Source organism: Aquila chrysaetos, chromosome 12 (assembly GCF_900496995.4).
Source record: "Aquila chrysaetos chrysaetos chromosome 12, bAquChr1.4, whole genome shotgun sequence".
In the NCBI taxonomy this organism is placed as follows: domain Eukaryota; kingdom Metazoa; phylum Chordata; class Aves; order Accipitriformes; family Accipitridae; genus Aquila; species Aquila chrysaetos.
Window position 1 is genome coordinate 31,798,523 of NC_044015.1, and position 24,352 is coordinate 31,822,874.

Genomic DNA, 24,352 nt, shown 5'->3' on the forward strand with positions numbered 1-24,352 from the left:
TCCCAGGTAGTCCGCTAACTGGAAAAGGAACTGTATTTATTACAGAAGTGATTTGCTGAAAATCATAATTTTTTTAATTCTAGTTTGGCTCATTGGGGTTTTTTCCTCTGAGGTTTCAGGAGTGAGCTTGATTGGTACCATGGAAAGATGATAACGGTAATGATACTCTGGAGAAGGAGGACATCAACAAATTTCAAGCCTTGGCATTTCTAGTAGGCAGCAGAGAAAGCTACAACAGCTGGATATGTTTGACAAGGAAAGGAAATGGGAAAGATAAATTGCCATTTCACATTCTAGTAGATTAAATGCACGAAGGAGGAGCTTGGGTTTGGTTGTTTTTTGGTTTGGGTTTGTGGGTTTTTTTTTTTTCCTTTTTCTTTTCCTTGTTTGGAAAGCTACAATCTATTTGCTCTGTCTTCACACACTATACTTCCTGTAGGAGCTATTTGTTTATTTACCCATTTTAATCACAAGGAAAGTATTCATTATAAAATCTCTCTTTACAGCAAAGGAGAAACCTTCCAGCCACACGGCTGACACATGTTAACTTGCAGGTATTCACAGAGCAGGTTCTGTTTTAAACCATCTTTCAGGCAGCCACACAAAGACCACCAAAGCTGGGTGTTCAGCTCTGCCAGACCTCCCCCAGCCAGCAGCCCTTGCCAGGAAACACAGGTGACAGCCTGAATGATAAAAAGGCATTTAGAGGGGAAAAAGAAAAAATGCACTGGTTTAGTCTGGGCAGCACCTTAATATAAACCTGCAGGGGCCTTTGTGTACAGCATAGCACACAGCTATCCAAGCAGGAGCGTCAGAGCCAGTCACTTGCACCTCCAGTTTTCAAAGATCTCATACTGCCTCTACCATTTATTGGGGAGAAGGGTGGCTCCACTGCAGCTCTTCTCACAGTCACAGATCTCAGAACACAGCACTGAGACAGCAAACCTTCCTCTCCCCTCCTAGTGCTGGCCCAGCAGAGGCTTTCTGGACACAGCAGAGGGGAGCCGAGAAGAGAAGCTTGCTCTGGGATTGCAGCTGAAGCAGCTTGGAAAGGCAGAGCGCTATGACCTCACACAATTTGCTCTTATTTATTTCAGCAGTTCAAAAAAAACCAAAAAAAACCCCCAGTGTTTAACTTTGCAAACAAATCATACTGACTTTGGCTATAAAGCTTACTGCAAATTTGCTCAGTTCAGAGAAGAGTTTCTCTACTGGCAAATTCTGGCAGGCAGCTCTCCAGCGCTGGAAGAATCGCAAGAGCTGATTTGTTTCCTTAGCTCCAGCTCAGCCTCTCGCGGGGTGCACCCCAAAAGAAGGGCTCCCCAGGGAAAGTGGATTTCCCTGGTGGCAAGCAAGATGTTAGCACTCAGCATTCCCAGGACAAGGCACTGCGAATGCTTACTCAGACCTTGCGAAGCGACCACAGTGCTGCTGTTTATCATTCTGGCCTTTCCAGTGCCACACATCATTCCTTCTGGCCCCAAACAAAGCTGCCTGCTTCCCAGGTGACTGTACAAGGGAAACAGTGGCTTTTTCTACACCCAACAATTCAGAAGTATTAGATTCAGGACAAAATGGTGATTTGCAAAACACATTACTAAACACCATAAAAATTTTACCTTGCTTTTAGGAGCAAGAGGGGGAAAAAGGGGGGAAGGACACCACAAAAGTATGTGAAATGTTCTAATGTGTAAGAGGAAGACATGTGCTATTAACCTAGTTTTAGATATACGGACATAGTCTTTTGAAACAAAATCTGAAGATCAACTTATGTTAGAAAATGCAATTGCCCCTCTGGTACATAACAGAGAAGCCATAACATCTGAGCAAACGCACAGTGGCATCTGCCTTCATAAAAACTGAGATGACTAGCTTTCAGAGGTGGTGCAGTAGGGGTGCCTATAAATTGCCCAGCATTTCCTATTGTAAGTTTCTGTCTTCATCTGTTTGTAAACTTTGCCAAAGTTTAACTGTTTTGGCTGAAATTACCCAGGCCAGGTGTTTGCTTCAAGCTGATTTTTTTTGGATAGCTTCATCAAAAATGTCTCAGCTATTTCCAAGAACAAAATTATGGAAAAAACCCTTTGTTTTGTCCATGTTAAAAATATTTCAACTGCTCCACTGAAAAGCTCTTGCACTTCCATGCTTGCAATTTGGCACAAGGTTGTCTTTTCATCAGGGTGTTACATTTGTAAACATAAAAAGTGCCCACACTACATCAAGCTAAGTCTGAAAAACCACTGTTTGCACAGGCTTGGAAGATACCTGTTTTGCAGCTAAATTTTTTTGAGTCCTTCTACATTGGGCATGCTCCATTCTCTTTTTTTGCAAGGTAACTGAACTGCTCATGCACTACTCCACAGAGTAACAGAGCATGCTCCAGGCCAAGGTTACAAAGGCTGAGCTGGATATTCTTTGAAGTTTAGAGCATCCCATCTCCTTCTGGTGGCTGACCTGAAAGGTGATAAATCTATGTTGATAACAGCTACTCCATTAGCAAAAGTCACGGTAGCCTCGCTGATTAATTCTAAAAGTGTCATGTATATAAATATATATATATATATATACACACACTTAAAAGAACATCAGGGTAGCAGTTTGGGCACTCAAATTAAGAAAAGCTAGAACTATGTTGCTTATACAACCTTAATTAAGACCTCGTGTGTACATATTATGACACAATCCTTAAAAACAAACTCACCTACTTTTCTTCTCTCCCCAATCTCAATCTCTTCTTCACCCAATGTAAAGATGGACTATGCCCTGGGGATGAATCAAGGTTGTGTAATGAGGCAGAAGAATGCCTGCCTCATTTGTTAGAACATGTGTGTTAAATGTACAAGGCAGAGGGCTGTGAGAGAAGAAAAGAACTGCTAATATTTAAGGCAAATGAATGATGCCTAAAGAACTGATCTTTTAATTTTTTTTTTAATTGCCTTCTGTCAGAGGAGTTTACAGATGCTGCTAAATGCAGAACACAAATCTAATTTCTGCAGGTTGCCACTGATTGTGTGCTTTTGATTTGATCAGTGTCACCCTGTGAAAGCTATCATCAATGGAAAAGATTCTTTCAACATTAAGAGCTCTCTGTATAACATTAAGGACTGAAAAATGGCATACTTAAGACAAAGATGCTTCAAACTTCACCTCTTGTGTGCCTTAGTTTTCCCTCTTTAGAATGGGGAAAGACCGCTACTTCACTAATAGGGGTGCTGGAAAGACAATAGTTAATGAAGTGTGTGCAGAGCATTATAGTATCAGTGATTAGCACCAAGAATCCAAAGGGAAGTATTTACCTTATCTTCAGAACAGGGTTTAAACAGCGAGCAGCAAGCAAGGCTGGTGGCCTTCACCTGAACTACAGAAGTTACATACAAATTGAACAGTATCTCCTTCAGTGAGCACCTCAGGCAACAAGTGAAGCAATGGTCACAGAGTGAAAAAAAATGTAGAGAGTCATGTAACTGGAGACTGTACCATATATGTGGCACATATATGCAAAAGGTTGCACAGGGAGCCTCAGCTGTGGCACTTCCTAACTGCCAAGTGCTTAACTTTGCCAAGTTAGTATTTTCAAGTGTAGCTTTTTGTGTGCCCAACCTGTAACTAAGGTTTGATTAGCATATTCATGACAAGGTCTGCACTAATGAAATTTGACAAAAGTGATTTGGGGAGGTAACTTACTAAGTAGGACCACATACTGCTTTGTTTTAGGCAGCCTTGATCTGGCTTTGGATTTTCTGTTCTACCTCAATGAGAGGCAAGAATGGCAGTCTCCATGTGTCTACAGGTTTCAGCTGTGAGCAAGGTGAAATCCTTACACACATAACAAATGTTGTCATCTGTACCTGTACAACTGACTATAGGCACAATGCCATTCATGCATACCTATATTATAAATGCACATTACATATACTTTTAAGCATATGCACAGGATATATAGAGAGATGCATCTTCAACACTTTAAAATTCCAAAGCAAGTTTGAATTTTCCATGTTAAAACTTTACAGGGGAAGGGGTTGTTTTATATCTTATCTCTCCCCCCTCGCCCTCCCCTAAATCAGGTATCTTATTTTATCAGTCTAGAGCTTTAGAAACAGAAAAAACAGAACACAAGTTACCACGCAATTTCACTTCGATCACATTTCTTCTGCTAGCAGCTTTGCTAGGATTGTTAGCAAGCAAACTGTCAGCACACAGTAAAGAAATACCAGTGCATGACTGCGCAACACGCTGGGCTCACAAAGCACAGGCCCAGATCCTGCCCTCCACTACAGATGAAGTTCACAGAGGAAAGGGAATAAGGACTCTCTTCTTCCATCTGCCCTGAATGCAGCAGCGAGGCAGGATTCCAACCTAGCACTCAGGAGAGTGCCAAAAAAGGGACTGGCTACTGTGCTGGCTGCCACCCCAGGGCCCCCGGGGTGTGAGGCCCGCCAGCTGTGGGGTGGAGCCGTGCCCCCAGCCAGCTACAGCCTCTGCTTCTGTCTAGCCTGCTGGCTAGATCGTTTTAAGAAAAGCAATATTGTGCAGTTCATCGTGCGGTGCAGGTGTTCACCTTCAACTATCCCTGCCCTGTACTGGCAGAGCAGCTCCCTCCATGCACATGGCCTGTGCTTGCCTATCTTCCCCACACCACAAAGTGCAGCACTTACAAGATCCTCAGGTTAGCTTTATTCTGAAAAAGGACATGTTTAGGAAAGAAAAGCTCTCGCCTAAATACAGGGAGATCAGATTTTTAACTGACCTCCCTCCCGTGCAAAGATGCGATACAATTCGGCAGACTCGGTACATCTGCCAAACCAAGACCAGCCTCAGCAACTCTAACTTTGTTGATGCAGAAAGAAACCTGGGGAAGAACCAAAGGTCTCTGCAGAACCCCTCCCAGGGACATTTATAATCAACAGAAAATTCAGCCCGAACAAGCTCCTGCTTGTTCACATTGAGGTCAGTCCCTGTTCAGACGGATAGATCTGGCTGGTAGCAGGGTATGGTCCGTGACCTGTTGTGAATCTAGTGGGAACACATGCAGAAGTCGTCAGCGCTGGGTATCCAGTGTGGATGCAGGGATGAAGATGTCCATCCCAGGGCAGAGCTCTGAGTGCTCCTACTGGCACCCCTGGGCAGAGGCTGCCACTGCACTGGAGCTAATTATGGAGCACTGAGATAATCAACCTGCCCTGGTGATGCAGGAGTGTGGAGAGAAGGGAAGGAATAAATTCCAGCTGCAGGGAATAACTGCCAGGGGCAAGAACTTCTTCAGCTGTCCCCCAAGCCACTGTGGAACTATGAGCGTTTGACATTGGTAGATTCAGACAGGGTAGGACTCTTGTACCCTTGAAGACTCAATTTCACTAGGATCCAGTGCTGAACTAGCGGATGGGAGATAGATGGAGATGGGGATTTCAACTGCCAAAATGCATTTTTTCCTCCTATGAGAGGAAAGAGAAAGAAGTTTGATTCCCCAAAAAAGAAATTCCCCAGGTTTAAACAACATTAGGGGCGTGCTATTTTTTTATTTTTGTCTGGACATACATATTTGAGGGGGTTCTTATAAAGAGACCATTTCCTCTGAGTTTCATTCAAAGGCACTAGTGATCTCTGCTTTTTAAAACTCAAGAATTTGTTTGGTTTGCTATAGTGCAATAAAACTTCAGGCAGGAGAATCTACTATTCAGTCCTTTCAAAATAGCTCATAAAAATGTATTAAAGGACTACGAACTAGGTTACAGACTACCAAACACTATTTTGATCTCTCCTAACACTCTCCGTACTAGAATCTCACTGCTGCCAAACAAATACAATTATTCTCCAAACAATCGCACCCAGAAGAGGAAACAAGCGCACAGAAAAATTAAGGGATCTATCCAGTACCACAAAGCAAGACAGTCACTGAGCTGATAACAAAGCCTTGGTATCATGACTCCATTTTGGAGCTGAACAATAAACTCAGCCTTTTCCAGAGGTGTCATACAACAAAGTTGTCCCAATTCCTAAAGCAAGATTCATATATACTTGGACAAAACAAAGGTTTAGCCATTTCATGTTCTTTTTTTTCCCTGTTTTCATATTAGTGGGTAGTGATTACATATGACATATATTAATCCAACTGAAGTGGAGGAATGCAATTTACCCTTACAGGTGCAGCTATATACAAACTACATTCACATGGGGAGAGCTTGTTCTTGCCACATCTTTTCAGCTAAGCTGGGACTACATTGGGCTTTTATCCCATTTGGAGCAACAGATCCCACATACATAACCACATTAGTTTTCATGTAATTCTTTGACCTGGAAGTAATCCTAATTTTCCCCTGCAAAAGGGTGAGCTATAGCCAGTTGTAGGATCTGAAATTTTTACTGCTGGGCAACATCTTTTCTGCTCTTGTATGTCAAAATAAAATTTGAAAAAAATGTAAATGCTTCACTGAGCTACAAACAATGAAAAAAAAGGTGTTCTGCCTGCCATCAAACCCCGCTGTTAAAATATTAACACAATGTAAATATTGTAATATTGAGGAAGTACACTGTGTCAGTACTTCCTGGCACCATACAAGAGCTTCACTGTTCACTTCAGTCCCTGCTGTTAGTTTTAAACACGCACAACTTAAACAAGGCATCTGAGCTTCTCCAGTCCTGCTGTTGAATTGCAGAGAGGCAAAATCTTACTGTAGGTTCTCTCTAGACTAAAAACCAAAGTATTAAAAAGAATTTTTAAACACAAACAATTATGTAGATGTCAGTACTGTTGAGGCAAAAATATTCCACAGGGTCTTTAAAAAGTCCTGGCATATTGCTGCCAAACATGGAAAGATCTTTGGGTATGCACTGTCCTCCCCTTCCTCAGAGAAGAAAAACAAGCTGCAAATGCCCACCAATGCCAGAAGCCTGAAAGCCCAAGTTATTCCTCATGGCAAAAGTCCCATTCCTCAGATTTGCCAGTTAAGCACATTACTTGCAATTGACTCTCTCTCTCAATTGACTGAATAAGCAGCATGTGTGTAATAAAGAGAATGAAGCAGCTACCTGCCATTAGTAAGCCAGATGTTACTATCAGGTCACAGAAATGCTGTCTAGCTGCTGTAATTACGATTTGTTGTGGAGGTGTCACAGAAAAGAAGCACATCTTCATAAAATAGTGAAGACAGAGAATGACCTCTCTCTAGAAAACAAAAAAACCCCAACTGGTCATACTTGCAAAAAGCCAGTAGACTTGTTCTAGGGGGATCTGGGGGCAGCTGGAAGAGTTCAGAGCAGGATTTCACTCTGCTGGCTTTGGTTAACATAAGGTAAAATCCTGTCACTGACAAAGCCAAAGATCTTAGCAGTTTCAATAGAAATAGCATAAAGCCTTGAAATCTGAAGTTACCACTATTTACGCTTAGAGGCCTCATTGTGTCACGCACTGTGGCATGTCTGACAAAGACTGTCCTTGTCCCACAGACCTAATAATCTAAATTCAAAACAGCATGAAATACCAGGGAAAAAGAACCGAATGTGTGAAATGTCTAATATTCCATAAATGTCTAATCCCAGCAAAACTGGATGGTTAGGATTTCAAGAAATGAGTTCTACATGTTGTATTATGACAAAAGAAAGGCATAAACACTGCTTCTTGCTACCACAGGAAATATAAGAAGTCTAAACTGTCACCGACTTTCTAAAATACACTGAATAAATGGCTTATTACAGATTTAAATCATCTGCTGCTCCTGAAGCGTTCTCACCTTTCAGACATGTTACCATACACAAATGGGAACTAAAATGACTTGTACAATGCCCCCATGTGCCAGTCACAGCATTGGATAAGCTTTATTTTTATGCATGGCAAGAAATTGCCCTGGGGGTTAACACAGATTTTCCACTTTAACTCACTCACAGAACCTTATTGTGGAAGAGCTTCTTCGATCATGTATCTAACTGCATCACCAGATTTGTATATGGTCAAGACTACCACAAATCCCCCTGCCCCTCAATGTTTTTTCACATGTCAGTTTATGTGCTAAGGAAAAGCACTATGGACACAACACTTAGCCTCTTTATCTTTCATCTTACTCCAAAGGGGAAAAAAACTCTTGAGAACTCAGTGAGCATTCAATATATGTAATGGTCATGAGAGTGCCACAAAAAGTCTAGGAACTGGACATCATTCCAAAACTGAACTACTTACTGTGGGGAGGGTTGTTCATTTGTTTGTTTTTTTTTTAAAAGATAAACAGGGTTTTTTTGGTCTGTTTCATGAAATATTATAGCTAAGATCCTTCTTCACTTCCATAAATGGATGTTTTTCTTACTCTCAGTGGGTGGTCTCAGAGTTTTGACAGAGGAACATCACAAGCTAAAAACATAGGATGCTACAGAGATAGCCCACCTGCAGTGGTGGTGGATGTGAAGGGGGAGAGAAAAGGTGATTGCAAAGGCCAAAACAGACTGTGGTGGGCAAAATCAAAGGTCAGAAATGTATTCACAGCCCTAACAATGGGGGAGCCCTGGTGAAATGAGCAGCCAAAAAGCACAGATACATTAGGAAAATAAGGGATGCAGAAAAGAGGCAAAAATTTTAGCTTTCACTTATGCTGTTACTAGATTTTTTAAACTTCTTTTTTAAAAAGGTCTGAATAAGAAACTCAGACATAATGCTTGGCATTCCTTTTAGTGTGGTTAAAGCATTTTGAAAATTAGTTTCTTTTACATTTCTACTTTATGCTAGCCAATTTAATGAAACAAATCTTCCTTTAAAAGCTCTGGTATGAACCTTATGTCAATGCAAATACCTGCTACTACCTGTGTATTGCTTGGTTTCTTACCTGTTTTCTACAAGGAAGTCTACCACATATTTCTTCAGACAGTAGAGATGGGCATCCATCAGCCCTGTTCTGATGTGCATTCTGGGGTGTCTGGAAAAGAAAAAAAGGAAAATCATGGAGCTTTGCGTGGCCATTTACAAGAGCTTGACTTTGCAATTAAGTTAATGAATAGTGAAAAGTGTGCAAAGGCAGATCTGTTCCTTTCCATCTACTGCTGGATTAACAGAGGAGAACAGTGCAGGCTGCCATTATTGGACTGCATCTATAAACTTACACCTGCTGGCCCTGGGCTGATTTGCTGTGAAAGAAAACACCTTCTCCAAGGAGTCATTACTCCTGCTACATCTTCTTATGTAAGTGGAAATTGCACATTACTGGGCAGGAAGCCAAAGTAATGGGCCCACAGTGCTAAAAGTTACAGTGGGTAATGTCAGGGTACAATAATTCAAAGCTTCTGGCTAAGTGCCTGCCTTAATATGCAAGGCTGTGCATGTTCTCCTAGCAAACACAACAACACTACTGTATTTTTTCCAACACTTCCTGGAGGGGAATAGGGGAAGGCGATGGGGTCTGCTCACTTTTCCTACACTACACATTACAACTGACTGCCACAGCTCAATTACGAAGTGTTTGCCTATCCAGCCCAGCAAGGTGGAAAAGATCAGTAAAACTCCCACTCATCATTAGCCAAACAATGGCAAACAGAAGTCTTCACTTTCAGACCAGTGGCAGGTTAGTATTTCAGAAACTCAGAAATCTCCAAAAGCTTCAATATTTTAAGAACAAAGTTTTAAACCATAAAGACTCATTGATTACTTCTGTTACTTCTCTTTATGCATTCTCTGTTCTTAGATAGTGGAAACCCTTTCTGGAACCTGTCTCAAAGCAGCTAGATATTTTATGCCAATATTACTTTCCCTTCCACACACCTGTAGCCTCATTTGAGAGTGTTCTGGCTGTGTGAACACTCACCACTAGCTCTCAGGACAGAAAAGCCACAAAAATATTTAGCTTGCAAGTTTAAAAAGACAAAACACAACAACAGTCAGGGACTACACTGGGCAGTTCAAGAGATCTGTAACTGCACTCACAGTCCAGAGGCTATTTAGGAGAGAAATTTCAATCCACACCTGAAATTGTCTCTGTTTTCATTCTTCCTTCTCTGATGCCTGGATTTCATAATGAAGTTTGAATGAACATATCTTACCAGTATATTCCATCCAACCTTTGTTCACTTACTCCAGAACACACTGAAGTCAGATGTTTGTGATCATGATCACTTTTATTATTTAGTTAGCTCAGCAGAGGGATCACTCAACTTGGGCATGCATATATATATGTGTGTGTGTGTGTGTATATACATATATATGTAGTAAGCCAATACTAGCACACCGAATATTTAGTAACACAAAAGCTATGGAGAATATCAGGTGTTCTAGTAAGTAATTTTTCAGTGTATTTCTCAATTAATGTATTGAACTGCCGAAGTATTTAAGTCTTAAAATTTTGTAATTTAGGTGGCATTTCTCAAGCATGCCATTCAATTCAAGCTAAGCATATTATTAACTATAATGAAATTCTTTAAGATCCACTTGCAAAGGAAAGCTCCTATAACAGTAGTACGACACTTTGCAGTAAAGTATGCGGTACTAAAAAATGATATATGCACTTTCAGTAGATTACTTCATTAACAAAACATGAGCTCACCTAGCAATGCTCCAGTACTGATGTTATCAGTGGCCCAGATGTTGCTGTGGAAGTCAGCCCAAATAGCAATGTTCCTTATGCAAAGAGGATAGGGAATCCACTAATTTTAATGAGGTCTTGCAGTTGGAAGTCAGCAGACTCCCTCCTGCTCTGCATCCTGAGGATGGTTTCCACATTTTGTGTATTTATGAGAGGGAGAATTTTCATATCTTCTCTGAGAAAAAGGGCTCCCTTGTATTTATATAATGAATATAATAGTTTATTGAAATGGGTGAAAGAGACAAATGGAAAGAAATGGACCAGGGAGGAAAGCTGGGAAAAATGAACATAACAATGGAACAAGGCAAAAAACATGTAAAAAAATAGAAATGGATGCAACATGGGAAGGAGAGGGAAAAATGGGAGGAAAAAATCCAATTCTTAACTTGAAGATGACAAACAGGACACAGTTTCTTTAGTGCCAGAATGCCAAGTTCTGCTCTCGCTAGTCAAGATCTATCACAACCCCCCTTAAACACAATGCAGGGGAAGGCTGCAACGGCTACACATCAAGCAGAACAGTGTAAAACAGGAACTCCTCAATAAATGCTGGTTCTGTTGCCAGTGTCTGTGCCGCTTTCACACAGTCTCCCCACCTGCAAACTGGAATAACACTATTTAGCTACACCACAGGACACTGAGGATTTGCAGGCTGAAGTTTGTATCTGCATGCAAGTACTGTACCAAGTTTTTCTGTAGCTAAGCAACTTTGTAACAAAATCAGTGCAAGCGGACACAGTTGCACACTGCTATCGTAGCTGCATCTCCATCACCCCCCCCCACCCTCCCCCAAACCAGGCAGACAACAAAATGTACTGAAATGCCACTCTGAGCTAGCTTTCAGTGTAGAATATACCAACAATAATGAAACATCATGCTGGACAAGAGGGAGGTCCCACAATGAAAAATCCTCTGAAATACAGACCACCTAAGTGATTTGCAACAGAATAGTCCCATAGATTAATATTATAATCACAGCTTCAAAGGTCAGACAGGCAAGTTTGGGCACATGCATAAACAAAGCTGCGATTTCTGTAAACCAGACTCAAGGAGAGAATAGCCACACTAAACCAGACTGATAAGAGCACTCTATCATAACAAGCCACTAAAGATGATGCTAATTTTCATTGACTCGTGCTTAAACCAGTTTATCTTCAGGTAAAAGCAAAGGAGCCAAATAATCTAACAGATAACAGCAAACTCCATCACCATTTCAAATGAGCATCTGGTTGCTAATATTGAAAGCCACACTCCCTTCTCATGCCTCTGATCTCCCACTCCATCAGCTAATCTTTACAACATATGAAAAATGAGCCCCGTCGCAAGGAACAGCTGATACAGAGAGAATCGAATAACAAACAATGCATGTGCTGAGAGCTGACGCACCTAGACTTATCGCTCTGAGGGAGATAATACAGAAGGCTTTTAATTATATCATCAAAGCAAGGGAGAAGGTACTAGGAGGGGCTGGCTGCAGATGGTTAAGTGTTAATGAATGCCGGGTTGGGTGGTTTATCAAAAGAAAAAGACTGGATATATATCTGAGAGGGTCACCATTGAGATGAAAGTTGTAACAGCCATTGTTGGAGCTCTTTAATGAGCGAGGAATGTCAAATGTGAACCCTCTAAGAATCATACCAATTACTAAATGAACTTCGGTTCAATCTAGCAAATGTAATCAAGCACAAGTCATTAAAATACATGGTAAAACTCCCATTGGCGCTGCCACTATAGTGTCTATTATTGTCTGTGCTCCCATGCAAGGGAGGGGGCTGCTCCCAGTTGTAAGCTCTGTGTGTTATGTTAAGTGATGGCAGATTTTAGCCCTAATGATGAGGCATGGAGGGCTCCCTGGCAGAAAGTCGACAATAAGGAAGCTCAGAGAGATCTGTGGAGAAGTCAGGGAAAGAACAGCAATTAAAAGAGCAATTTCAAAGAATGCAATTTAATGTGTAAAATTAGCTTTTATTAGCACATAATTCCACAAAATCCTGACTCGGGATGAGAGTGCATAAAGGTCTGCAAGACTCCTTAGAAAGGTCTGTGCCCGTAATTCCTGACACGCCATTGTGAAATAATAAGCAGTACTAACAGGATTGATGCATGCTTCGTACATGGCATTGCTTTGAAAGTGGAGCCCGGAGCTTTTCTCTCCCTGATAACCTCCCCTCAGGATTTCCTCCCTCAGGGAAATCAACCACTGATAGAGCAAACTTCCCTTGTTTAAAGGCAAAAAGAGGGACAATTGTTTCAACTGTAAACTAATTAAGAGAGATTACCACCAAGAGCTGGAGGTTCAAACCAGCCCTGCACTCCCACTGACAGTGTGATAATGCCAGGCTGGGGTCAAAATCATAAATCTGAAGGGAGCACACACAATGCTTAAAGCCAAAAAGCCTCTCTACTAAGCATGGGATATTGCCACATTAACCTCACCACCTCACAAATAAACTAGCTGAGAAAGAGAAATCCCATGGCCTCTTTCCCTTTAACTTCATGCAGCTGTTGACGGAAAATATGAAGGTCTTGAAATAAGCTCAAGGACCTGAGGCTGTCCGTACTCTAACACTAATCCGAGCAATGACACAATAAAAATCCAATCATACCTGCTATTAACCTAGCTCCTGCATCCACCGTGGGCTTATGGGGTATTAGTTCATCTTCCTCCCCATCCCTTCAAAATAAGTAAATAAATAACAGCACGCTAAGCGCAAACTATGTATTCCACACTCATTTCTTTTCTAATTGCATGTAGCTCACATAGTCCATGTAGCCAAACAGTCTACTGCATTCTTCCTATCCCCCGCGTACTGTATTCTTGCGTGAAGAAGCGTGCCATCCAGTTCAAACACACATTGCTGACCCCTCACTGTCTGCAATGGAGGTGGTGCTCTCGTGTTGATGCAAACCCAGTGTACAGATCAACACGAAGAGAAGTCTCACAGCAAAAGCTGCCAGACCACCTTTAATGTCTCGAGCATTCCTACTTTTAAAGGGAAAGAAAAAATTAAAAAAATCCCTAAATCGCATTGCTCATTTACGGGACAGCACTTGGCTGTAAACTCAGTAATAATAAAAGACCACTGTTACGTTGGCTCTTCAAAAATCCCAGACACCTTATGACCTTAATTTTTTTTTTTTTTTAAACACAGTGCTTTTGGCCAAAAAGATCCCAAAGCACTTAGCCAAATGAATGTCCCCACTGTATCCCAGGCCTCCTTTGCCCACCAGTGAAATGCTGCCACCTCTGGGCTGAACCGCAGCAGCTGTAGCGGCGCAGGCCGGGACCCCCCCCCGCCGCCTGCGGGGCCTCCTGCGCCGCTCTGCCCGGCAGCCCTCTGCCGCCGGGCTTCACGGGAGGGCGAGCAGAGCTTAACGAGAGGATGCAGCCCCTCGGGTGGAACGACTGGTTCAGTTCTGGCTCCGAGGAATACCTCGGGGTCGCGAGAGCGAGGAAAGGGGCACAGAGAAGCAGCCACCCAAGATTTCAAGGCAGCGTAGGCTGCTCCAAGGTGTCTTACCACACGTGCGGTGGGCCCCGGGCGACCCTGACCTCTGTTTCCCAGCTCAGAGGCACCCCCTCCCCGTTGCCCTTCCTCCTGTTTTGTAACAACCTTATTTGCAAAGACAGGAGGGCAAGACTCGCTTCGGTCCCTCGAGGACCTGGCAAGGGAGGACAGGCTACGTTCGCAACTTAACATCGGTGCCCGGAGGCAGCTCTGGTAACGGCACGTCAGGAATGGGAAGTACTTTCCAAATGAAAATGTTTTATTGATCTAGTGACCTAAGTTGCTTGAAAGCCTTCCGAATAATAAATATTTTTCATTTAAAACCTTCACCACGTGCCATTTTTCTTTGTTGTGTTATATTATTAATATACCCTTGAGACTATAATACAAACTATGAACCTACTTCTGACAAAAACATGCTGAAAACTTTTTGGTAAAAGAACCAACTCGCATTGAAAGCCAAAGATTAAATCATTTTCTCTAGTATAAAGAGTATAGGTTAGCAGTCAGAACTCAGGCTTGGTATTTGTTCAAGGCCAGTAATGGTTTACAGTAAGCCAGTGTGACCTCCCGTAGAAAGCATCATTATCTTGGCACCAACACCGTGCTTTAACGTTAACATCCCTCTTGACTTCGACGCTGAACAGCAAGGGTGCTGATGGCTGCGCAGCCAACTACATCCCATGACCTTATATAAAATGCTTTTCTTCGCCCTGCTTCAGCTTCCCCCCATGAAAACGAGAACAACAGTAACTCCTCACCCACCCCGGGTCTGAGGAGCACTCCCTGGGGGGTGCACGGCCACGTTGCTGGATGCACGTGCATCCCCCCAGGAGCACGCCAGACACAGCTGCTGGGGAAAGCATTTCCCTAAACTTGGTTCTAAGGGTCTTCTCTGCCATACTGAGTGCTAACAGCTGTAGGAAATAACACAGGGGCCGGGCTCCCCAACACCCCTGCCCCTCTTCTCTTTCCCTGTCACTGGAAAAATAGAGTTCATGCAAATATTTTATACTAGACACTTTTATACTAGATTCAAGTTTGCTAGAATACCCCAATGGCTATGTAGAAACTGGGAGAGCAAAAGAGAGACCAAAATGATAATAAATCTGGAGTTTGGTGTGAACAGAAGAGAATACACTGCGAAGGAGGGCGGGGACTGCCAGAGACATTATTAATAGGTTTTACCCTTGAGCTCTGGCAGCTACTTGTTCTATACACAGAGGAAAAGGATTAATCAAGCCTTGCACGTAAAGGTTCTTTCTATGGTCTGCCAAAATATTTAAAGCAGTATATACAAAGTGTAAGCCTTATTATTATACACATTCAATGTAATCATCTTATGCTACAGTTAAGGCCGGGATGACAATAAAGTAGATTATTGTGTACTATAACCAATTCAATTCTAACACAACGGGATGTGGCTTAGTCACTTGGTTCAGATCTTGTATTTGAGCTTATTTTTCTTATGCTGGGCTAAACTGTGATTTAAGAGATTTAATCAAGCTTTGGGAAATGCTTTCTTTGCTGAAGAGGGAGAAAGAACTTAAAGTCTGCACCTGGCAACCCTAATAATTTCCAATTTTCAGCTCATTTTGCTTCCTGCTTTGTGGAAATTCACCTTGGTAAATAATTGTTCCCTAAAATCACCAGGGCTGAAAGGATGACAACACAAAGAGGAACAAGTTTTAAGCAAACAACTGAAGCCAGAGGATTGTACAGAGGCTACTGAAGAACAGCAGCTCCTGCTGATCCCTCCTATGCCAGTTCCCAAAAGGCTAAGCAGTAGACATATGATATATTTTCTTAAATCAAATAATTACAGTAAATGCATGGGAAACAGTGAAACTGAATACTAGGTCAAGCTGTAGGTGACTAGCAATATATAGCTTAAACACAGCAAGGCTGCCACAATTTCTTTATGTCACTGGCCTAGACTCAAAGGCAAACAAAACGGTACTAGGCAGTGTGACTCAGCCTTGCTCAATAAGGCTCCAAAGACCTTCTGCACCTCCCAGGTGAGGTAGGTTTTATTCAGATCTGTGATCTGCAAAATTTGGGAATTTGAGGCAATGGGATACCTTTGGACTACTAAAACACACAGGCAAAAAGAAATCCTCCCTGCCCCAACCTTAAATTGCAAGTAAAAGCAGAAGCGGAAAAAACAAAGTTGAAATAAGCATTATAAGCCTTTCCCTTTTACTTTACAGGGGCCAGGAGCAGGACAAACTGAAGCTGTCACACATACCTTTGGGTTTCCCATTGTGAGCAACTTTCCAGGTACCTCATGAAAATCACCTACTTCTGCACCACCAGTTTATTAAACACCCCCCTCTAAACCTGTTACTGTGCATAGGCCATACCTGATCACTCACTTTCCTTTGCTAGGATCTTCGCCTGACAAGCAAGTTGGCTCTTACGATGGAAAGTGCATGTTTGTGAGTCTTTTTTTAAAAGATATTTGCATTCAAAACAGTTAAGTTTCATGGGACTGGGGAACAACCTGGCAAGAGTCTGACAGCAGGTCAGGAGGGTTAGAAGGAAGAAGAGAGCAGAGAGAGGAGCGGAGAGAGGAGCAATACATGTTGTGTGTTAGACAAAGCAGACTCTGGCTCTCCCCAACACTTACAGTCTAGAAAGCAAGAAGACATGAGCTTTGAATCCAAAGATGGGAAAAATTCAAGTGTTATGGTTTAAATTACCAAAACCTACCCAAATCCAGCTGATGTAGGATGTCTTCCGCAATCTGGCAATGATCATTTCCTTCATCTACTGCAAGTGAATTATACTTAGCTCCTGTTCCTCGAGGGTCTGCAGCTTCCTCAGCTGATGCTTTGACCTGTGTTTCCTTTTGATTTCCCCCTGGAACCTACTGCTTCTGCCTCACTTTTGATTCATGATAAGGTTTTACAGTTGTACCTACTCACATCTCAACTCCACTGAAACCTGGACACTTTAGCATTTGGCAACAAAGTAACCACACTTCACCCTGAAAAGATCCCAACAACTGCAAGTGTCAAATATTCAACTGGAAAATATAAACAGCTCCATCTCAGGCAGAAATTAAAATGGGCACAGAACTTGGCTCTGCCACCACTGCAGAGGGAGCCTGGCTGCGACTGCCAGGACACAGGCTGCTGCTTTACATCTCTGCAATGCTGAATGGGTACGTAGAAGAAAAATACATTTTAGGGGAAAGTACGCTAAGGTATGAGCAATCAGACTTGACGAATCCTGCTTCCCTACAGAGAAACAGAGGGGTTTCCCGATTTGGCTACACTGAAGTCATGACTCAGTGGGTGTATTCAGATATATCCTCAGACACAGGCTAGCCTGGATTTAAGGCAACATCAACGTTGAGCCACGAGATTTCAGGACACAGAGAGCTGTCAGGGCTCAGGACATGATCAGCATTAGAGTACAGCCCAATTCTAGAGTGAAAAAATACCCAAGTGATAGGAAATCACATAAGAAATACAGAGATATTTGCGTTCTTTTCTAGTTTAAAAGAACTTATACTATTTAATTTATCAGCTAATATTTTGACACTATCAAATAAGAACTTCATTAAAACAAAGCCTTCAAATCAGAAAATGTAGCATTCTTTTTGCAGAGTGACAGCAAAATTTAAAACCAAAGGAGAATTGAAGTCAGACTGAAGCCACTTGCAGACATCTCTCATCTTTTCAACCCAAAAGAACTTTATGATTAATTATTTTAATAGCTAACTGGCACTTTACATAACACCACTAGAAATACCATGGGATGATGAGTGTAAGTATCAGGAAAAAAAAAGGGGGGGGGGGGGGAAGACAAGACAGAAAACATGTATTGTTACCACAAGAAGAGCTTAACATCCACCCAAAGTCCAAATCTGCATTTTTTAAACAAGTAATTACACTGGTTACAACCACACTGGATTAGTTTCTGGTTAGACTAGATTACTCATGATTTGAATTTTCCAGATTTGTTAATAGCTATATCAGAAGTTGCTGCTTCATATTAGTATAAGAAGCTGAGCTTACACCTAAAATGCTTTCAGGAGGATGCTAAAGTTGGAGCACTACATCATTAAGCCCAACTGAACAAAAACATACACTGCACTGAGGACAGAGCTGGATTTCCAAAAACCTCTCTCATCTTTCACCCACTACTAGGACTGAATAACAGCTTAAGGTTGGGCCAGAGGAATTTCACTCCTTTTGAACAGTGATGATATGGCAATTAGAATATTGCAAAGGACAGAAGAAAATCCTGGCAAATTCAATGCAGTGAGATGGTATTTTGAGCAGCAAGTTAAATTCCTTCCTTGGGACGGTTACTGCTGAGAAACTTCATGCAAACAAGTGCTGTTTCGCACAGGCCAGAATGTGTTAACTCACTTCATACAGTAGGTAAGAGCTGCCTTTATAGTAAGTAGGAGACAGTCACTGTTCATTGAAAAAAAGAACGAAAAAAACCCCACGTTCTCGAAGGAAAAGCTGTCTGGACAGCTAATAAGACACTGCTCATCTCTGTATTTTCACAGTTTAAACACTAATTTTTTTTTTTTTTTTTTTTTTTTTTTTAGCTGCAGTTAAAGTTCAGGTTTTGGCCAAAATTAGCAAGTATTTTATTGCTGTGATAAGGAGACACCAGCACACTACATGTCTGGAGACTGCGGCTTCAGCAATGAAACAGATAGGAGAAATGTCATTAATCTAGACTTCAGTGGTCCCTAATAGCAAAAGCAGTAGTAGAGAACCATTTTCACCACTGATCACAAGCTGGTATTGAAAACAAAGAGAGAAGACAGCAACTGAACCCTCTGTTGCTTATGCCACCTGGGGTAGTGAGTTAAATTTCACAGCCTAGAAGCAATAAACTGGCTATGGCAAGTAACAAGAGTTCAGATGCCTCCATAATTTGCTCTTAGAACACCTCTCTGTACAAAGACCAGAACGGCAACAAATCCAATCCTTTTCCTTTACAAGGCTAAACCCACGGTAGGACAATTTCCTCATCTTGAAACACTTAGCCTAACAGAAAGAAAAAGAAAATGGGTAGGGGATGACCTGAAGATTATCATTTACAGTTTTACGGCAACCTCAAATATTATTAAAACAAAACAACTTCTATTCCCTTCTTACTTGGAAGAGACCGGGACTATTCCGTCTGTGGTTGTGGACTGTTTCAGTATTATCCAACTGCATAAACGAAACTAGCGTCAAAATTAAGTTTTAAATGGCTTGAGGTTTATAGGAATTAAAGAAGGAAAAATTAAATTTGAAACTCTGCTTGTTTACTAGCACTAATTAAATATGCCAGATTTCTGGGCAAGCTTCCTAGCCTGTGGCTACTACGTTACTGGCTTGTAAAACAGTCAACAAGTACATGAGTACAAAGCACAAATACAATAACAGAGATTTCGTGTACAGTCCTGCCCTTAGTTTATAAAGAAAAAATGTATTAGAAACAATCTGTAACTATAAAGCCCTGTGCTAACCCTCTAGACTATATTAGCAATATAAAAAAGGGCCAAGTCTACAATGGTTGCTTTTGCAGAGAACAGTTTAAAAAAAAAAAAAAAAAAAAAATCAGAGAGAGGTAAGAAGCAATAAGCACAACCAAAATGAACAGGAAGCCTTAATAGACTAGTTTACTTCTAAAAATCCCATGCTTCTGGGCTCTGCTCTCAAAATAATTTGCTATAAAAAATAAAAGGGAGTTTTTGCACTTCAACAGAAGAAGTGGGTCTGATTATTCACACCACTGAAGCTGCACTCCTCACAAATAGTAGATTTTATTATTATATTGGAATTCACTAGAAAACAGGTTTATTCTGAAGAGCTGGAATTTCACATTTAATGGGAACAAAGGCCATATCCATAATCATACAGTCCATTTAGACTCTAAACTTTTAAGACAGGTAGTATCTTTGGATTCTACATTTTAAAGGAACCAGCACAATGAGCTCATAGTCTGTGAAGAAGCTACAAACCAACCAAGGAAGAACAAACTAAAGCCAACCTCAGATAAAAGAAGCCTCCGGAGACTGCTCATCCTGGCACACAGGTGAAATAAAATGGTACCTGCACCACCCCCAGGTAGGTAGGGGCAGGAGAAGGAGGGACAGTAAGATCCCATGGTCTAAATGCTGTTCTTTGCACATCCTTCTTTCAGGAAAAACTCCCAATTTACTTTCCGTGGATGAAGCAGCCATTTCTACAAAAGCAGCAAACAACTCTTAATGAAGAAACACTTGAGGACAATTTGCTGCCTTGACAGCTTTAAAATGAACAGCCTTTCACAGAAACTCAAATTAATGTGTGTTCCCACTGTACAGTAGCCTTGCTCAGCTTTAAGGAAACCAGGAATTATGCTTCAATAAAAATTCAGCCACGCAAATATTCTGCTATAAAAAGAGGCATAAACATGTAACTCTCCCAACTTCCAGAATCACGTACACGAGGCAAAGGGAAACGATATAAAAATAACTAGGTTTTTGTTTACATCTCAGATTTACAAGAGCAACTCCAGAAACTAAGTTCTTCCACAGAGACATTGATTTAATTAGCCTGCATAGCACACTTTATTTGTATTCGGACCTCTGACGTACACTGATAAAAAAGAAACAAATACACAATGGATACACACAAAATGGTTTCCTAAATTTTTTCTTTGCCCAGGTGCAGGTAAGAATTCTCAAACACTTTCATGGGCTCTTCCTTACATGCAAATGATCCTTTTTTAATATATACAAACTATGTATGTTTTCAATTAAAAATGTGACTGGATCAATTGGATCATATATTCTTGCAAACCAGCCAAAAATCAAATACAAACTGAAGCCCTGAAGGAACTTCTGGAAGTACAAACCATCCAGCACAACAGTTCTACTTCTGGCAAGGAGAATCACCTCTCCTTTCAAAATGAAGATAGAATCGACAGCAGTGCGTAAAAACATGCTGTCATTCAGCAATGAAGTAACTACATTAATGAACAGTACTCAGAAATCATAAAAAAATGTAATTGGTGAAAATCTCAGCTTAGCAAGTAAGCACAAAATGATCAAGTAACAGCAGAGCACTTGCTTCTTACTTTTTGGTAACTGTTAATCTCAATTTTGGGTCTTACTATTCAACTGGATGACAAAATTAGTTCCTCAGACATGTGAACACTGGATTCTCTTCAGGACACAAACAGTGGCAGAGAGGGGGACATTTTTGCTTAAGGTAACAAACAGGACTACTAAGAATGGGTTCTCATACGTTTTTTTCCCCCACTGTACTTTGATCCACATGAGTACAGACTTTTTCTGCTTGTCCTTCCTCATGTTAGATTTAAAACCCAAAACATCCCAGAATTTTGGGAATAAATATTTAACTGTGAATGTAAACAAGAAGATATTATCCACTTTTAGAGACAATGTGCAAGTTCAAGTCAGTGCCTACCTGCAAGGAATGCTTCCAAGGCTCATCGATTTTTCTCCTCCTTATAACTTCACCTAATTCTCCACACCTGTGCTCTACCCAGCCTGCAGCAAGCAGGGATCAACAATTTTGACCAGTAAACTTATTCTTAGAAATCAGATCAGCCTTTGCAAAGATACAGCCCCAACATCTTTCACTCGCATACCCTGCGGTTGTCCTTGATTCTCCCACGTGCATAGCACACGATTGGTTGTGGCCTCAAATCACTACAGTGCAGCACACATTCCCATAATCCCCATGCATTTCAAGCGTTTTGATGCTGAACAGCTCGGTTCAGCTCTCACCTCTTCACCATACAATAACTTTTCAGGCACTGACCAATGATGGAAAAAACACTCACCAGCTACATGTCACCATACCTAGAAACATTAGGAAACAGCAGTATCCTAAGATACCTAAGACCATGGATACTTCCACTGAGACTTGAATTAACACTTATGGCCAGTTTTCTTATTGTCGTTGTAGGAGGAGTCAGAATCAGCAGTAGATATGCAAGCACGTGGCAGGTAAAAGGCTGAAGCCTTCCAGAAGTCCCGAATGGAACTTGTGAGCCACCTCCACTGTGGACACAACATGTTTTCACTTAGGAAAATTAAGAAGTCAAAGGACAGAATGTCAGAGCAAAACTAGCCTTTAAATTATTGTGCTGCAGTCTGCTATGAGCTTTCTGTCACTCAAAGACTCATGTTGAGTACTAGACACCTTTTGTTGGAGATGCACAGATTCATACCCTTGCATCCACACACCTTTCTCACATGCACAAGCTCATATCCTTGCATCCACTGCCTTCAAGATGGTGAATCAATCAGTTACAACTTCAAAACACAGAAATGAAGGAACAGGTAAAGTGACAGACTACTTTGCAGCAGGTTATTCAACCATGCTTCAGCTCTGGTGTTTGGCATTTCTGCTATTCATGGCATTCTTGACTTACAGGTTCATTGTATCTTCATTTACGCACATGACCTTTATGAGGCCACCGTTTAGCAGGGCTGTATCACTTTATTTTATTACCATAACCCATCATAAAGAAAACATTAACCCTTTCTCTTTACGGATAAAATTGTCACTAAGAAAGTGAAGAAGCAGATCACACACAGCAGCCCAAATCAGAAGATATTTTACAGCAGATAACTTGTGAAAAATAGTTGTCGTGCTTTTAAAATGTTTAGGAGAAATGAACATAGTTTTTGGAGTGATCACCTTCTAAAGGGAATTACTTTTCTACTGTGAAAAGTAAGCTATTTCAAGAACTAGAAAAGATTATACTCTTTTTCGATATTTGCATTTTGCTGGAACCTGAAAGTGCTAATCAAAGCTGTACATATGGGTAACAAAACCACAATTCTTATCTCAGAATTTAAAAGCTGCCATCAGGTAGCCAAACTGGAAGTGGAGAGCAGCAAACAAATGCAAGGATTAAAGAAACATAAACATCACTTTTTCTCCTTTATCCAGAGTAATATGGACCCACGAAAGCACAGATGATACTACTGTTTCTGCACCAGAACTGGCTCCTACCGAGTTCTTCTGGTACTTCCACGGCGTGCCCTGAGCCCCCGCAGGACTCGCTAGCTCAAGAGCCGCTCTGCCTGCCCAGCTACGCCGCTGCCAGCCCAGCCTGGCCCTGGCAGCAGTACAGCCGCTCGCATGTTAGCTCAGGTGCGCTGCTACAAGCTGTGCCAGACTCAAGCCAGCATTTGTAAAACCAGTTCATGCGCACGCAAGGAACCACCTATCTACAAATTTGATCGTGTACACTCAGGAGTAGTGGCTTGTTAATGCAAAAGAAAACATATTTAATTTTTCACTGTATGTCCAGTGATTTTGTATGAAAAACTGGAGAATTAGTACATTGAAAGGAAATTAGAGACAGTGGAGCGATAAGAATAGCAGCGAGTAACAACGTAACACACAATAAACTATACAATAATACATTTAAATACTACTGGCGTCTGACATGCAGAAATGCAAGTGCTGAAACTGAAAATCTAGGTTTAAACATGAGCTGTAGCTCATGCTGTATGCAGTGTTACATCAGCTGCTTCCTGCAGGTCGTTCTAATAAGTACTATTCTGATTCTAAATGTAGGAAAGCCAACTGTTAATACCCTGTACTCAGAACAGCATTTTACATTTACACCATTGACATAAACATTGAGGGGTTATGTCCCTATGAGACAGGAAAGTAATATTGCGTTCATTTTAAAAAGCAAAGAAAGTACGAGAGACAACGATTAAGTGGACTTCTCAAGGCCCCAAGGCCAAGTAGAGAAGTGAGATTTCTTTGTATATTAATTACAAGACATTCTTAATACAAACAGGTGACATCACATCAATTCACATTAACTTTTACCCTTTCCAGCACCAGATCACCTGTAAAACAAGAGAACTCTTCCTCCGTAAGCACAAAGTTTGCTTACTTTAATGTTGTTCTCTACAACAAACAGATTAACATTTCTATTTTTTTCCATATACAAGAGTAGACTACTGAGAAGTACGGTCAGACAACTTTTCTGCAAACCCTTTAAGTCAACTGTTGTCCAGGCACGAGGTTATCCCTGTCACATATGAAAGCCTAGAATCTATATAACATCCGTATCATAACCCCTTCTTTTCACTTGACAAACGTCAAGGGCATAGCAAAAAAGATGCCAGTCTACTTTTTTTCAGGTCGCTTCCTTCATATAATAAGGTAAATCAGAAAACACACAGAATCCTGCATTCTAGAGCTACACTATCATGGGGTACATCTAAAACAAACACATGCAAAAAACGTATTCCTTAAATCTGAAACATGTATTTTCTCAAAGGGTAAG

At 41.3% G+C, this 24,352-nt stretch overlaps 1 protein-coding gene across 1 annotated transcript in view; it reads right to left on the reverse strand.

Annotated features, from left to right (window-relative positions):
• The window catches only part of EIF2B3 (eukaryotic translation initiation factor 2B subunit gamma), a 104,778-nt gene that overhangs the window by 43,515 nt on the left and 36,911 nt on the right, over nucleotides 1-24,352 (reverse strand). The window contains exon 6 of the mRNA XM_030033702.2: nucleotides 8,808-8,897. Coding sequence (XP_029889562.1) covers nucleotides 8,808-8,897 — 90 coding nt within the window. The remainder of the gene's footprint in view (nucleotides 1-8,807; nucleotides 8,898-24,352) is intronic.